This window comes from Monodelphis domestica, chromosome 1, assembly GCF_027887165.1.
Source record: "Monodelphis domestica isolate mMonDom1 chromosome 1, mMonDom1.pri, whole genome shotgun sequence".
Lineage (NCBI taxonomy): Eukaryota > Metazoa > Chordata > Mammalia > Didelphimorphia > Didelphidae > Monodelphis > Monodelphis domestica.
Genome location: NC_077227.1, coordinates 255,996,272 through 256,011,516, shown reverse-complemented (window position 1 = coordinate 256,011,516; position 15,245 = coordinate 255,996,272). Strand labels below are relative to the sequence as shown.

General features: G+C 38.7%; 1 protein-coding gene across 6 annotated transcripts in view; it reads right to left on the bottom strand.

Annotated features, from left to right (window-relative positions):
* Nucleotides 1-15,245, bottom strand: part of MLH3 (mutL homolog 3) — a 37,310-nt gene that overhangs the window by 7,359 nt on the left and 14,706 nt on the right. For 3 of the 6 annotated variants that reach the window (XM_056810679.1, XM_056810681.1, XM_056810682.1), the window contains exons 3-7: nt 13,567-13,665; nt 12,816-12,901; nt 11,190-11,294; nt 5,303-5,375; nt 1,178-1,249 (exon numbers count right to left, since the gene is read on the bottom strand). In XM_056810679.1, coding sequence (XP_056666657.1) covers nt 1,178-1,249; nt 5,303-5,375; nt 11,190-11,294; nt 12,816-12,901; nt 13,567-13,665 — 435 coding nt within the window. The remainder of the gene's footprint in view (nt 1-1,177; nt 1,250-5,302; nt 5,376-11,189; nt 11,295-12,815; nt 12,902-13,566; nt 13,666-15,245) is intronic. The other 3 variants (XM_056810680.1, XM_056810683.1, XR_008914969.1) reach the window with 2 other exon arrangements.

Below are 15,245 nucleotides of genomic sequence, written 5' to 3'. Positions count from 1 at the left end.
AACATTCATTATTCTACTGCCTAGTTTTGGACTAAGAGTTTTTAACTTCAGAGGTTTAGGTTTCGGCCTTTTGTCAGATTCAAAATGTAATCCAGCCTGTCCACACATTTTCAGAGTAATTCTGCAATCTAAGAAATCTTCAGCTCCGATATGAAAGATGCAACATTACATAGGTGAAACAAATAATGACTACTTTTCACTGAGGGGTACTTGGGAAAGAATGTGAGATTTTAGTCCAACTCTTGAGACTTAGTTATTCAGAAGAGGTCACTATAAAAGACTGATCAGTATGACAGTCCACACAGTATTGCAGTGAAGTTTCTTTAGCTGTGAGACTACAAACATTCCGTCTCCTTCTTAGGCCTTCCCTTTTAAAGAGAAGTGGAAAATGGCATGGAAAAGATTACATTTCTATTCAATAGAATTATCCATCTCTATCCTTTCCTAATTCACTGTCACTAGTGTTTTTCATTACTTAACCACAAAAAGTAAAGCTTTTCTTGTAATTTCATCTGTTGGGGAGCACATAGTCTGATGATGATAAAAATGGTCAGTGGTGTTTTAAAATGCATACCGATCCTCCCGGGATTCTAGAACCCCGAGATGGGAGTGCCAGGCTCAGTCAACTAAACTTCATTCGAGCCTTTGATGTGCATAGTAGTAGGAAACCTTAGGAACCTCTATGTACGTTTCATAACTAAGACCTTGCTGCCCGGAGGAGTGGTCTGACTGTCCTTACACTTGTGGGAGAGGTCATGAAAGGGGCCTTTATTCGAATCACCACACCCCAAGCACTTCTTGGTATGCCCCCACTGCCCCGAGGACTTCCTCAGGACAGATCATACAGACTTCTGCTGAGAAGTTGGTCATCTCTCTTAGACACTGCTGATTGTTTTCAATCCTGTCCAACTTTTTATGATCCCATCTAGGGTTTTCTTGACAAAGTCACTGGAGTGGTTTGCCATTTTCTTCTCCAGCTCACTTGACAGATGAGGAAACTGAGGCAAACAGGGTTAAATGATTTGCCCAGGGTCACAGAGGTAGGCAAGATTTCCCCAGGTCACTTATGACACTCAGTAAGTGTCCAAGGCCAGATTTGAATTCAGGAAGATGAATCTTTCTGACTCCAAGTCTGGGGCTCTATTTACTATGCCACTAGCTGCCTCCACTTACTTACCATAAATGAGTTGTTCTAAACGGATCCGCTCGTGGGCAGCATGCTGATCCACCAATACTAGCAGGTTTCCTCCTAGGAATATCAGAAGAGATGAGGACCACTTGAATCCCCAAATCAATAGAATAAGAATAAAAGGCATCATATAGAGTGACAAAGGCTAACTGAGATTATTTAACACCACAAGTGCAAGATACATCAAGGTTAACTATACAGGAATAGCTTACTTTTTAGCTTTTCAAAATACGGAAGTTGTGAAAAAGACAACAACAAAACTTACACTTCCAGTATCAATATTTCCACAACCATGGGCATTCCCTCCAGCCTTTCTGTAGGTAGAATAGTTTCCATGTGAGTATCTTGGGCTAACAAGATTCCTCATCCAGGATTCAAACATCTAGTGGTGAGGCTTCTTCAATTTTGCTAAACTGGTCCTAGGACAATTTTGCTGGAACCAAATAGGAAGTCTTTCCAACTTGGCAAAGATTGTACTTTATTGATATATACTTCAAGAACCTACAACCTCCTCTATGCCATGATGCAATTTAGAAATATCTTAATACCTTTTTTTAAAAAACCCTTATCTTCTATCTTAAAGCAATAGAAGTATCAATTTAAAAAAAAAACCTTTTAACCCTCTATTAAAACCAATACTAAGTATCAGTTCCAAGGCAGAAGAGGCAATTGGGTTTAAGTGATTTTCCCAGGGTCATACAGCTAGGAAGTATCTGAGGTCACATTTGAACCCAGGTCTTCCTGACTCCAGGGCTGGTACCCTATGGTGCTAATGCCTTTTTAAAAACCACTGAATTGATTTCTGATGAGAGTATTGCCATTTGTGCTCACTCAAGAATAAAGCCCTGCAATTTATGAGAAATATTGCTATCCACATCCAGAGAAAGAACTGGGGGATCAGAAACCCAGAAGAAAAACACATGATTGATCATGTAGTTCAATGAATATATGACTGGGGATATTGACTTTGAATAATCAGTCTATTGCAAATAGTAATAATATGGAAATAGGTTTTGAATAATGATACATGTAAAACTCAGTGGAATTGCTTGTCAGCTCCAGGAGAGGAAAGAAAGAACATGAATCATGTAACCATGGGAAAATATTCTAAATTAATTAATTAAATAAATAATTTTTAAAGAGGTTAAAGCCCTACATTATATGCTTTATTCATTTTAATTTGATAAAAAGGAGTGTCATTAAACACCACATTGAAATAATCTGAATTGACTGCAGACTACTTTGCGATCCATGAAGACTGTGATTTTATCACATTTGAGAAGCATCCCAACAACCTGGCAGCAAGCCAAGGGGTGTCTATCTTGAGTTATTTCTCTTTTTCAATGCTCAGGAAAAAGAAATGAAACAAAATCCCAATTTCTTTTTGTTATGATAGCAGAATTAATCCTCTTAAATTCAATAGGAAAATCTGCAACCATATTCTACAAGATGCCATCATAGCTTTTTTCCTGAGGACTTTGTAAGGACATCAAGCAGTATGGCATAACTTTAGCAGAGCTTTACTTTTTTTAGGTTAGAACTTTACTGCTCTGGCCAAAAGCCATTGCAAGATTTAAAGTTTTATTAGAATTGCTTTAAAAATGAGATTCTGTTCTTGAAATGAATTGAAGTAGATTATGTCAAATGGCTGGCCACTCTTCCTCCTATTTAAGAGATGAAAGATGCTGACTCTAGGATACCCTCCAGCCTAGGGCACGAGAGGTTCAGCCTAGAAAAAAGAAGTCACTTTTTTGCACTTGGCTTGGCCCCCAGTGCTGTAATTTAAACTCCTCTAAGGACAAGCCTTGCAGCTGGTTGTGATGAATACTGTACATCCTGTGCTGGACAAAACAACTGAGTAAATAATAAACTATGAGGCAATAACATCAAATATGAAACTGATGCCAATGCTCACTGCAAAGAGTAAGGGATACTACGCACTCAGGACCACACCCATCCTTTGCCTAGCTAGAAGGATGTCTATTCTTTCTTCTCTTTAAAATGTTTATTCCACTTTTCATTTTTTATATATAAGAGAAGATATGACAGTGATCCCATTTTTACCAGAAACTATATTTTTGTCACCTTTTTCTTCCAATGCTTCATAACTAGACGATATATTTAACTGTAACCTGAAATGAGGAATATGAAACAGCAAGCTAGAGGTATTCAATTACCTATAATTTAAAACAATAATTTGTTTGTACATAAAACAAAATGTAAGTACAAAATGCCAAAAGTAAAGGATGTTATAAGTTTATACATATGATGGAGGAAGAGGAAGAGGAGGAGGAGGAGGAGGAGGAGAGGGAGGAGGAAGAGGAGGAGGAGGAGGAATGAAATTTTCCTGGACAGTAAAGAAACTTTTGGTATTTTGATTTCTTTAAATACCAGTGTTATCTTAGCAGATTCCTTTAAAGGCTTCTAGCTTAATCCAGTATGTGAAATGAAGTCTAAAAGAAAAGTTAACAGTGTCCTTTCTTCAATATGTCTGAAATATAACTCATTTGTTATCTTCCCACCAAATCCTGTCCTTTCCTCAACTTTCCTACTGCTGTCAAGGGCATCATTTACTCAGGCTTCCAATCTAGGCATCATCCTTGACTCCTTATATACACTTTCTAAATAGCCAATTTGTTTTCAATTCTTGTCATTTCTACCCTCACCACATATCTCTTTATGTGCCCTTTTCTCTAGCCACACAGCTGCCATACTGTTTCAGGTCCTCATGTGATACCTGGACTCCTGCAATAGTTTTCTGGTTAGTTTCCCAGCCTTAATTCTCTCTGCACTATAATTTATCTTCCACAAAGTTTCCAAACTGATTTTCCTGAAGTGAAAAGTGATAATTCTGACCATATAATCTGCTCCCCTACCCAATAAACTCCTGTGGCTCCCTACTACTTCCAAGATCAAATTTTAGAAATGCTCTGTTTTTTGGTACTTAAAGCCCTTCATAACCTGAAGTCTTACTACCTTTCAGATCTTTATACTTTATTCCCCTCCATGTACTCTATGATTCAGATTACTTATTGTTCTTCATATACAATATTCCATCTTCCAACATAGTTCCTGAAGTTCTGGAACTCTAATACCAATATCCAGGGGATGTTACAATATCTGCAAATATAATATTTTTTTCCAGTGGTGGTGGTGGGAAGAGAAATAAATGCTTGTTAAGTTGAAAAAAATTAAGTGAATAAAAGAGTGGTGACCTCTAGTAAAAAAAAAGTTTAAAACAATAACTTTCCAAATGAATTCATTTTCATTGACACTTTACTGACTCCACTTTTTTACAGAGGATGGAATTGCTTCCCTTCTGTTCTACTGATGATAACTGGGATTTAATAATAATATTTAATAGTAAACTAATACTGTAAAAAAATATTGGAGGGTGTATATTTAAGATACTAAAGAGAATAAACTATTCCCAAATCAGAGTTTCTGAATTTGGTATCCATAAACTTGCTTTTTAAATATTTTGATAACGATATTTCAATATGACTGATTCTCTTTGTAATGCTGTATATTATGTCTCATGTATTTAAAAACATTCTGATAAGTGGTCCATAGGCTTCACCAAAATGATTTCAAATGGTTAAGAATTCTTGGTTTAGAAACATCTATTTTGGACCAGCTGGGTGGCTCAGTGCACTGAGAGCTGGGTCTAGAGACAAAAGGTCCTAGGTTCAAATCTGGCCTCAGACACTTCCCAGCTGTGTGACTCTGGGCAAGTCACTTAACCCCATTGCCTAGCCCTTACCATTCTTCTGCCTTGGAACCAATACTTAGTATTGATTCTAAGACAGAAAGTAAGAGTTTTAAAAAATATCCATTTTCCATATTGGCATTTACTATATTAATTATTATTCCTATTTGTTCATTAGAATAGGTCCAAAGGAATTATATATTCTATATATACTTGCTACTACTATATTTATTTTAAAATATTACATATTTTGGAATGATCATAATTGCAATAATTCTGCTCCCTCCCAGTTAGTTTAAATCAGCAATATTTAATTGTATATCTAAAATTTCCTTAAAATGGGGCCACAAATTTCTTAACTGAATGCTAGTGGAGTATTAATTAAGGACAGGCACTATTCTTACCTGTTTTGCCATTTTCTTCTTGCTTTGTACTCATTAAACAGGCAATAAACTTATTATCCACTTGCTGCAGAACCTGCCAGATATTCAAATGAATAGCACACTAATGAAGACAGGTTTAAAAAGGAGATAGAAACCATAACAACAGATTTAGTATCAATTTATCTTTGTGTTAAAAAAAGCAAGATTGTGTTATGGTACCAGTTAGAATCTAGACCACTTCTCTAAACAGAAATTGATTTAAAAGGAAATCAGAGTAGATAAGAGAAAATGAAACTTGGAAAGATACAAGATGACGTGCTGGGGTAGTGACTGGGAAACACAAAGATATTGAAGACTCAGGAAGTGATATGAAATATCAATATGAAGAATATGAAGAATATATGAAGAATAAAGAAAAGCAGGATAGGGGCAGCCAGGTGGCCCAGTGGATAGAGAGTTAAGCCCAAAGATGGGAGATTCTAGGTTCAAATCTGACCTCAGACACTTCCTAGTTGCATCACCCCAGGCAAGTCACTTCACCCCCATTGCCTAGCCTTTACCACCCTTCTGCCTTGGAACTCATTAATACACAATATTGATTCTAAGATGGAAGGTAAGGGTTTAGAAAAAAAAAATTTTTTTAATGCTTGTTAATTTGACCTCTCCATGATAGCCTACTTCAAAGCTTGTTGGGGGGGGGGGGGGGGGGGGGGAGAACAAGTCTTGTTGCTTAGCCTTTGCAGGTAAATACAACTCATTTCTGGTGATTATGTCCCTCTTGGTGGAAGGTGGCTGTCCAGCCCTCAAGGGTTAGTATCTATTTCTGGCTGAACAAAAAACTTATTTGTATTTATTTGAACAAATACTGGTCCTGTGTGAAGCAGCAGACTTTGTAAACTTGTTACAAGTAAAGTAGCAAACTCTTTTTCCCCCCTTAAACCTTACCTTCTGCTTTAGAATCCATGAGTGTTGGTTCCAAGAGAAGAGCCGTAAATTGGGGTAAGTGACTTGCCCAGGATCACACAGTTAGGAAGTGTCTGAGGCCACGTTCCAACCCAGGACTTCCAGACTCCAGGCCTGGCTCTCTATCCTCTGAGCCACCTAGCTGCCTCTAAACTTGCAAACTCTTGTTCACATTTGTCTTCCCACAGATATTGAAAAGGGCTTTGTGGGGTTTAGGATAAATCATTTTCTTACTCTTCTGCTTCTATTTTTCTCAAATCAGGTAAACAGGAGTGGCATCATTGGCTGGTCCAGCAATAGAAGCATATTTCTTAACAAATCTACAATAACTGCTAGAAAGTCCTTGCATCTCAAAGGTTCAAAGGGCATGGCAAAGTGAGGGTCGTACCCATCTTTTCTGGGTTGTTCTTTATACCTTATTGAGATACAATAAAGCCCATATACTTGGCAGAGGATCTGCAAAACTGGCACCGACTTATCAACAGATTCAGGCCATTTTTTTCTATGTTTCAACATTTTTATCATATTTCTTCACGTACTTCTAGTGTCTTCCCCAAAGCAATGAAGTAAATACATGTTTATAAGTATTTTTTCCATCAATTACTGCAAAGTGTAAGGTGCTTTCAAAATGCTCTGGGGTATACATGAACAAAACATATTTTGGTGGATGAAATTCAAGTTTTCTTTACTTTCCTCTGCCATGGGAACATCAAAATAGCCACTAGGTAAGTCTGTTTACCCAAACAACCCAGAGCATTGTGAAATCTTGAAATGGTAAATTAGTCCACTTTGGTTCTTTTGTTCAAAGTTTAGTAGGCTACACATATTCATATTTTTCTATTCTCCTTTGCATTTTTGGCTGCTTTTCTCTAATAAAGTCACTGACCAGTATGGTTTAAAGATGGTTTCTGAAGTCACAGATAAAGTAATCTGAGAATATTTTAAAAGTGATTTAAGAGTGGTAAACTGGATGCTTTGGGGGCACATTCCATATCCCATTCATGCTGTGACCTTTTGTCTGAATGAATCCTTCGATTCTTCTGGTACTGGAGAATCACAAAAATCTAATAACTTGGGGTCCATTTCAGAGGTTAAAGAGTCAATGTTCTCATAATGTTTGCTGTTATTGCTTGCCTCTGTTCTACTGTGCACAGGCTTCTTGGATAATCAAAATGTGCTGGTATTTTGTCCCAGATTACTGACTGCAATATCATGCTGGTATCTTGAACAGACTGGACCTGGTTCCAATCATGTTGATACACTTAAGAAATTTTTGGGGGGCAGCTGGGTAGCTCAGTGGATTGAGAACCAGGCCTAGAGATGAGAGGTCCTAGGTTCAAATCTGGCCTCAGACACTTCCTAGCTGTGTGACCCTGGGAAAGTCACTTGACCCCCATTGCCTAGCCCTTACCACTCTTCTGCCTTGGAGCCAATACACAGTATTGACTCCAAGACGGAAGGTAAGGGTTTAAAAAAAAAAATTCTCGGGGGTGGGGGGGGCGTGAATGGGAGGCAGCTGGGTGGCTCAGTGGACAGAGAGCCAGGCATGGAGACATTCTAGGTTCAGATCTGACCTCAGACACTTCCTAGCTGTGTGACCCTGGGCAAGTCACTTAACTCCTATTGCCTAGCCCTTACCACTCTTCTGCCTTAGAACCAACATATAGTATTGATTCTAAGGTGGAAGGTAAGGGTTTAAAAAAAAAATTAACTCCCATGTTGGTCATGTCCAAAAATGTATGTTTTAATCTGTCTTCTAAGCTCATCACCTCTCTAGCTGGAGGTGGACAGGCTTCTGGAATCACATTCCATCATTGTATTGGTAAGAATTCCCAATTCTTTCAAAGTTTTTGTCTTTATACTACTATTATTGTATGACTTGTTCTGATTCACTCCGCATCAGTTTAAAGGAGTCTTCTCAGGTTTCTCTGCAACAATCCCCTTCATCATAGATGGACCTTTGGAGTTCTTTTAATTTGTATTTCTCTATTAATGTAGATAATTTTTTCATAGGCTATTGACAGCTTGGATTTCTTCCTCTAAAAACTGCCTATTCATATCGTTCGACCATTTATAAACTGGGGAATGGCTTTTATTTTTATAAATTTCAGTCAATCTCTACATATCTTAGAAACAAGGCTTTTAGCAGAAAATCTTACTGCAGAGATTCCCCCTACCATTTACATGTTTCTCTAATTTTAGTTGCATTGGTCATGTTTGTGCGAAACCTTTTTCATTTTATGTAAACAACATTTTCCATTTTGCTTTCTATGTTCCTCTTTATTTCATTAGGTTATAAACTTTTCCCTTATCCATTGGTCTCACATAATGTATTTCTTATTCCTCTAAATTATGGCTTTACCCTTCATGTCTAAATTGTGTGCATTTCGAGCTGAGATTAGCATATGACGTAAAATACTGGTCTACACCTAGTTTCTGCCAGATTGATTTCCAGTTTTCCCCATGGCTTTTGGCAAACATTAAGCTCTTACCTCAACAGCTAAGATTTTGGGCTTTGTTTGCCTCTGTATATCAACGCTCTATTGCATGACTAGTACCAACGTTCTTTTGATGATTACTGCTCTGTAGCATAATTTGGGCATGTTATATGCTCAGCCTTCACTACCACTTCCATGTACGGTCATGAGTCCCGGCAGAATTCGCCCATAAATGCTCACTGCTTGGGGAGTCCAGGGCAACCTTCTTCCTCGGTCCCACCTTCTGCAACAATGCTACATTCTCTTCACAAGTCCGTCCAAGCTGTGCAGTTGGAACAGAACGTAGCCGTGTCCTTGTTGCCTCCTGATGGTGTTTGTGCATCCTGCCTTCACGGCCTTTACTCCCAAGTGCTACAGGCGCCAGGGAGCAGGGTTTTACCTCTTGCCAGTCCCTGTGGTTTTCAGGGCACGCATCTGCATTCGCAGGATGGCTTCCTTGCCTTATTGGCCTATGCACGCAAGGATGTTCCAGAGCCAGCTGAGGCTAAGACTTCCTGGTGACCATCCCTCTTCGTAGCTGGAAGCTTGTTATGTAGCGTACGTACTAGGGTCACCAGTTGGTAGCAATGGGGAGGACTCCAGCGAGCCTCAGAAATGGTTAGAAGCACAAGCACATCCAGGCTGTAGGTCGCCTCCCCTTACGTGCTGCCATTTGGCCACATCTTCCTCAGGTGCTTTGGCTGCTCTGTAGACAGTTTTCTATGGCGTGACATCTGCCCAAATCCCAGCTGGCTTTCTCCACCGTGTTGAACCGCGCAATGGCTGACGGTGAGCTAGGCTTCCTGGGGAGGCATCAAACCGACTCTCTGGCCTCCGGCCTTCTAAAGGTTCCCATGCTTCTCAGGGGGATTTTGGTAACATATTCATCTTCCCTCAGTCAGAGGCCGTCAGTTATGCACCGAGGTGCCCGCTGAGTTCTGATATCTCCTCGTAGCGGAATATCTTAAGTTGGGAAGCTGGGATCAAGCCGAGGATCAGCTCAATGCAGAAGGTGTTTTTCCATCCAACTTGGAGAATCTAGATTCAGTTCAATCCAGAGGTGGGGCTCCTTTTCCTGCTATGGAAGCCTGGCTTTGGCCCTCAGTAAGATGTCTTTTATGACTTGATAAGTAGCCTTAATACCTTTGCCATCAGGTCTCCTTTGCTCATGACAGCCTCTACTCTCCATACCAACTATTCAGTAGTGGGTCCAGTGGATGGTACCGGCTCCCAAGAACTACTTTCTACTGTTAGTGTATCCGGCAATTTTGAATTATAGTTTGGGTAATTCATAGAGCACTGCCTGAGTTGCCTCTTCAGGTTTGATCATATAATTTCTCAATACTTTTACTTTTTAAAATGTCTCAATAGGGGGCAGCTGGGTGGCTCAGTGGATTGAGAGTCAGGCCTAGAGATGGGAGGTCCTGGGTTTAAATCTGGCCTCAGACACTTCCCAGCTGTATGTCCCTGGGCAAGTCACATGACCCCCATTGCCTAGCCCTTACCACTCTTACCACACAATACTGTGTATTGGCTCCAAGACAGAAGGTAAGGGCTTTAATTTAAAGAAAAAATTAAATAAATAAAATGTCTCAATAATGTCTTTCTTTTTCATTTATATGCTTGTTCACTCCTAAAATCAGATGATCCCTATGGGTTTTCCAAATTAAAAGTGCCATTATGATCCCCATTTTATGACTGAGGAAACTGAGGCAAATAGCAGTTAAATGACTTGCCCAGGATCACACAGCTAGTATCTGAGGTTAGATATGAACTCAGGTCTTTATGACTTCAGTCCCAGAGCTCTATCTTCTGCACCACTTGGCCATTTCAAGTCAATTCTCCACTGTTATGGGAATTGCCAGCAATATTGCTTGTTGATTCCTGAATATTTTACAACAAGCAGGTGTATAATCCTGTGCAAAAAAAAAAAAATCTCTCCTTAACAGCCCTTGAAAATGTGGGACAGATCGCTTCTTTGCAGAGATGGGGGACATTTGGGGTGGAACACTACACAGAAAACTGACTTTTTGGATATATTATTTTGATGTATTGCTCTCTCTAGATGTGTGATATGTTTTTACATTAGCTTCACTGACATTTTTTCTTCTTTATTAAAAGAGATGGTTCTATAGTAGAAGTTTGGGGGAAGACATGTAGTGGGAAATGTGAGTGAAGTAAAAATATTAAATATCAAAAGTTTTTTTTTTAAAGAGAAAATGGGGGCCAGAACATACAACGAATCCTTGAGATCTTCCATATTCCTAACCAAATTATTTTCCTTGCAATATAAACAATTTCCCTTTGGTTTCTTTGCCTCCTCTCTTTGTGTGGGAAAAATTATAGGAAGATCATGACAATTTAACAACCTAAGTACTTTGTATCTTCAATAAAGGTAATTTACTTAAAATTCATCAACTAATTGGGGCACTGTATGCACTGTTATTAAGCTTCAATATGTCTTTTACCTGCATTGAATGGACCATCTCTTTGGTAAAACGGTAAGGATACAAGATGTTGTGAATTTTTACTGATAGACTCTCAGCCTGGTCACTGCTCACATCAAGAGCAACCTGTAAAGAGAACCACAAACAACACTCCTTAAATCTAACTATTTTACACGTCTACATTGCTTTTTTCTAAAGTATCCTGACATGCTTTTAAAAGCACGTATTTGGGGGCAGCTGGGTGGCTCAGTGGATTGAGAGTAAGGCCTGGAGACGGGAAGTCCTGGGTTCAAATCTGGCCTCAGCCACTTCCCAGCTGTGTGACCCTGGGCAAGTCACTTGACCCCCATTGCCTAGCCCTTACCACTCTTCTGCCTTGGAGCCAATTAAAAAAAAAAAAAGCACGTATTTTTATAGCACCTATCTATAGGTAGCAGCAAAGTCTTTATTGAAAATTTCTGGTGAAAATGATAGTGTCACCAAATTTAGGCAATAACTACTGAATAACAAGTAATCAACTAGTGGCCTACTCCTTATCATCAGCGTGATCAATAAGAACTTATTAAGTGCTTATTATGTGCCAGGCCTGCAATAACACAGTTCCCACCCTGAAGGAGCTCCCGATGTGACGGAGAAGACGACATCCAAACACTTACCTCCACACAGTATGTGCCAAGTATGGGAGCTAGTCTTAGAGGGAAGGTAGGGGTAGAGGCGAAGCAGGGCTTGTGAAAGATGAGATTTAAACCAAGGCTTGACGAAGCCAGAGAAGCCGGGAGACAGAGGTGAGGAGTGCAAGCTTTCCAGACACGGGGGACGGTCAGTACAAAGTCATGGTGTGAGGAGACAGAGTCATGTACAAGAAGCAGCAAGAAGCCTGGTATCAATGAATCATAGAGTGCACAGTGCAACAGAGTGCAAAATGATTGGAAAGGTCAGAAGGGTCTGGATTGTGAAGGGCTTTCAAAGCCAAATAGAAGATGTGACATTCGATCCTAGAGTCCAAAGAACCTACTGGAGTGTACTAAGTGGGGGTTCAAGGGTGGGTCTCACGGTCAGATCTGCACATTAGGTAGATTACTTTGGCAGCTCACAAAATATATGTTGCTAATACATATTTCAGAGAAAACACAGTCCCATCTGGAAGGACAGATGTCCCCTCATTAGAAGATTTGCCCCTTTATCTAATAATACTAATTTTATTACTACTATCCTATTGTGAAAATAACAACTCTACAATCAGAGGACTAACACACAAGTCTCACCTTCTCTAAAATGTGCCACCTGTATGGCTTCAGTAAGTCACTGAACCTCCATGGATCTCTTTCCTCATTAATAAAATTAGAGATCCAGATGAGATGCTTCTATGGTCTCTTGCAGCTCTAGATCTATGATCCTAGGATCCTATGGAGTTCTGAAAACACTTTAGTACATGGACAGATTTGCCCATAATGTCAAAGTTGCCAAAATGCTATGAATTTTAATGTCTTTTCTCTCCACAAATGACATTTCACTTTGTAGATATGTCAGGAATATTGTCGATTTCCATTATGACTTACCTGAAAATTAGTTCATTCATTCATGTCCTAACTCCAATCTTAAGTTCAAACTCTAAAACTAGCAAAAGAATAAGTATTGTAGACTCACCTCTGGATATCGGGTAAACACTGGATTTTCCCATTCTGAGAACAAAGTTTGGAGAGAATCAGCACCAAAAGCTTCATTCAGAGTATCTTTGATAAAAGAATAAATGTAAAGTTAGTTTTAGGAGGCAAAGTAAATGGCAATCTTCTATTCTTTGTGGTTTAACCTCAGAAACTAAAAGTCAGATAGCTAATTGCCATATTCCACAAATTTTCGGTGTAAATGGTATCCCTAAAAATTTCCAATATGTTAATATTTAAAAGGGCCGGTAAGAAAAGTCTTTTGACTTCGTAGTTATTCTCTAGACAGCACACAAAATGGAATATTTCAAAAACATGGAGCAAAGTATCAGCTGCATTCCTTTTATATAAAACTTTTGAAAATGGGGTGGAGAAGGGAAAGAAATAAGAAATGAAAACTAAAAACAAAAATAAAACTAAGTTCATAGTTTCTTTCTATGAGAAGACTTGCTTAAATTAAAACATGTGCTGCATTTCTAATAACATCAAAAGAGGAGTAGTTTTCTGAAGCAGAAGAAACCTCAGTCCATGTCACTGACCCTGGAGTCTGAAAAGGTAATTTCTGATCTAAAATGCATAAGCTGAATTACTTAGTTCTGCTGTTTAACAGGACCTTGGGGAATTTCTGGTTCCAGTCAGTCACAGCTGGCTCTGCTCAGGAACATTAACACATTTTTGCTTTGTTTTGTGAGTTAGGTGACAAGGTACTGTGTGTTCTAACAATCTGACGCTACCTCTGTATTCCTGTCTCATCATGGTCCTTTCTTCTCTACCTCTCGGAAGGAAGGGCAGAACAAGCTTGCTTCTAAATGGTTGGCACCTGCACTGAAATCCTAAATATTTAAAAAAAAAATCCATCACACTAAACACAACAAAATCACTGTGGAAATTTCATATGATCATTTAGATTATAAAAAACTAACAGAAATACAAAGTATCTTTCCACATAGGAAAAAATGATCTAAGAGAAAATGTAATTCAATGGGTAAGGCACCAAGATGCCCCAGTGACAAAGTTTAGTGATTCGGCCTAATTTGTTTTGGGCTTAAGATCTAATGCTTCACTTTCATCATCTAGACAAGGAAGATGTAACACAGAGCTAGGCACAGAACAGAAGTTCATCATGTACTTTCTGATGAATTGGGGTTGGCATAGTATTTTTTTTTTATTTAGAGGTAAGATTCTTCATCTTCTATTTGCATATCAAAGAGATTCAAATCATTTGTGGCCATCAAATAATAACTGACTTCCCCAGAGGAAAAATGTCTTGTTTTAATTCAAATTGAGGTTTGAACATTTTTTAGGTATACATGGCCTAATCCGTTCATTAATTGCAAGATTGTTTGCATGTTGCCTCTTTTGCCCACTCACCCTCCACTTCCCCCAAACTGCGAGTTCTTCTAATTTTGTGAGTTCTTTTGTATCCACTGCAGTTATCATAGGGCCTTGCATATGGCAGACACTATATAAATGTTTACTGATTAATTAGTAAATATTCACAGAATCACAGGAGTCCAGACTTGTAAAGGACATGAATAACCAGTTTTTTGCAGTGGTATGAAGGACGGAAAAGAGACCAAAGGTGGAGAGACCTGCAGTGGTTCAGGTATATTGACTTAAACAAGTGGGTATTATAAGTGGCAAGAAGGAAGCCATTTTGAAGTAAGAACTGCCAAAATTCAGTGACTTTGTATTACTCTAATACTACTTGCCTAAGAGTAAAATTTTCACTTTTTTAGCTCACTTTACTTTATCTCCTTTAAAGTATCTTTGATACAGCAGTCTCTTTCAATAGTTAAGAAGTACACATTTTTCTAAAATTTCCCGGTCAGCTGAAATTGTTTAGGATTTGAGTGCTCAGCAAACCTTATTTTGTCATTAGAAACCCATGCGACGACATGACCTCCATTACAAGGCTGACTTGTCAAAAAACCTTATGTAAGTTGAGGCGCTTTGAACATTAAGATTAATTTCATAGGAGCAGATGTTTTCCCTGATTGTCACAGCCAAGCTCTTCCCTCTATATTAGCAACTGTTACATAGTGCATTGTGTTCCAGTTATTGGGGGGGGGGGCACCATACCAGAAGCAAATGCATTTCAATAATATAAACTGCTATAATTGCTGAAGTGCTTTGAGTTAGACCCCACAAGAAGCATACTACATAAATTAGGACATTTGTACTGAAAGAGCCTCAAGTACCAGTGAGCAAACCTATATTCTCAGAAGCATTAATAGAAAAGATTTCCCCTCTGAATGTGATTCTTTGTCTGCAAAAAAAATGTTAAAAGCTATATAAGAAAGTAATGGTTTCATCCATCATTGAGCATCTTATATTCTTTTGCTTGCAGTATCCATCCTAAAATAATTTAAAATTCATTTGTATTTACTAGAATCTTTTAATATGTATATTG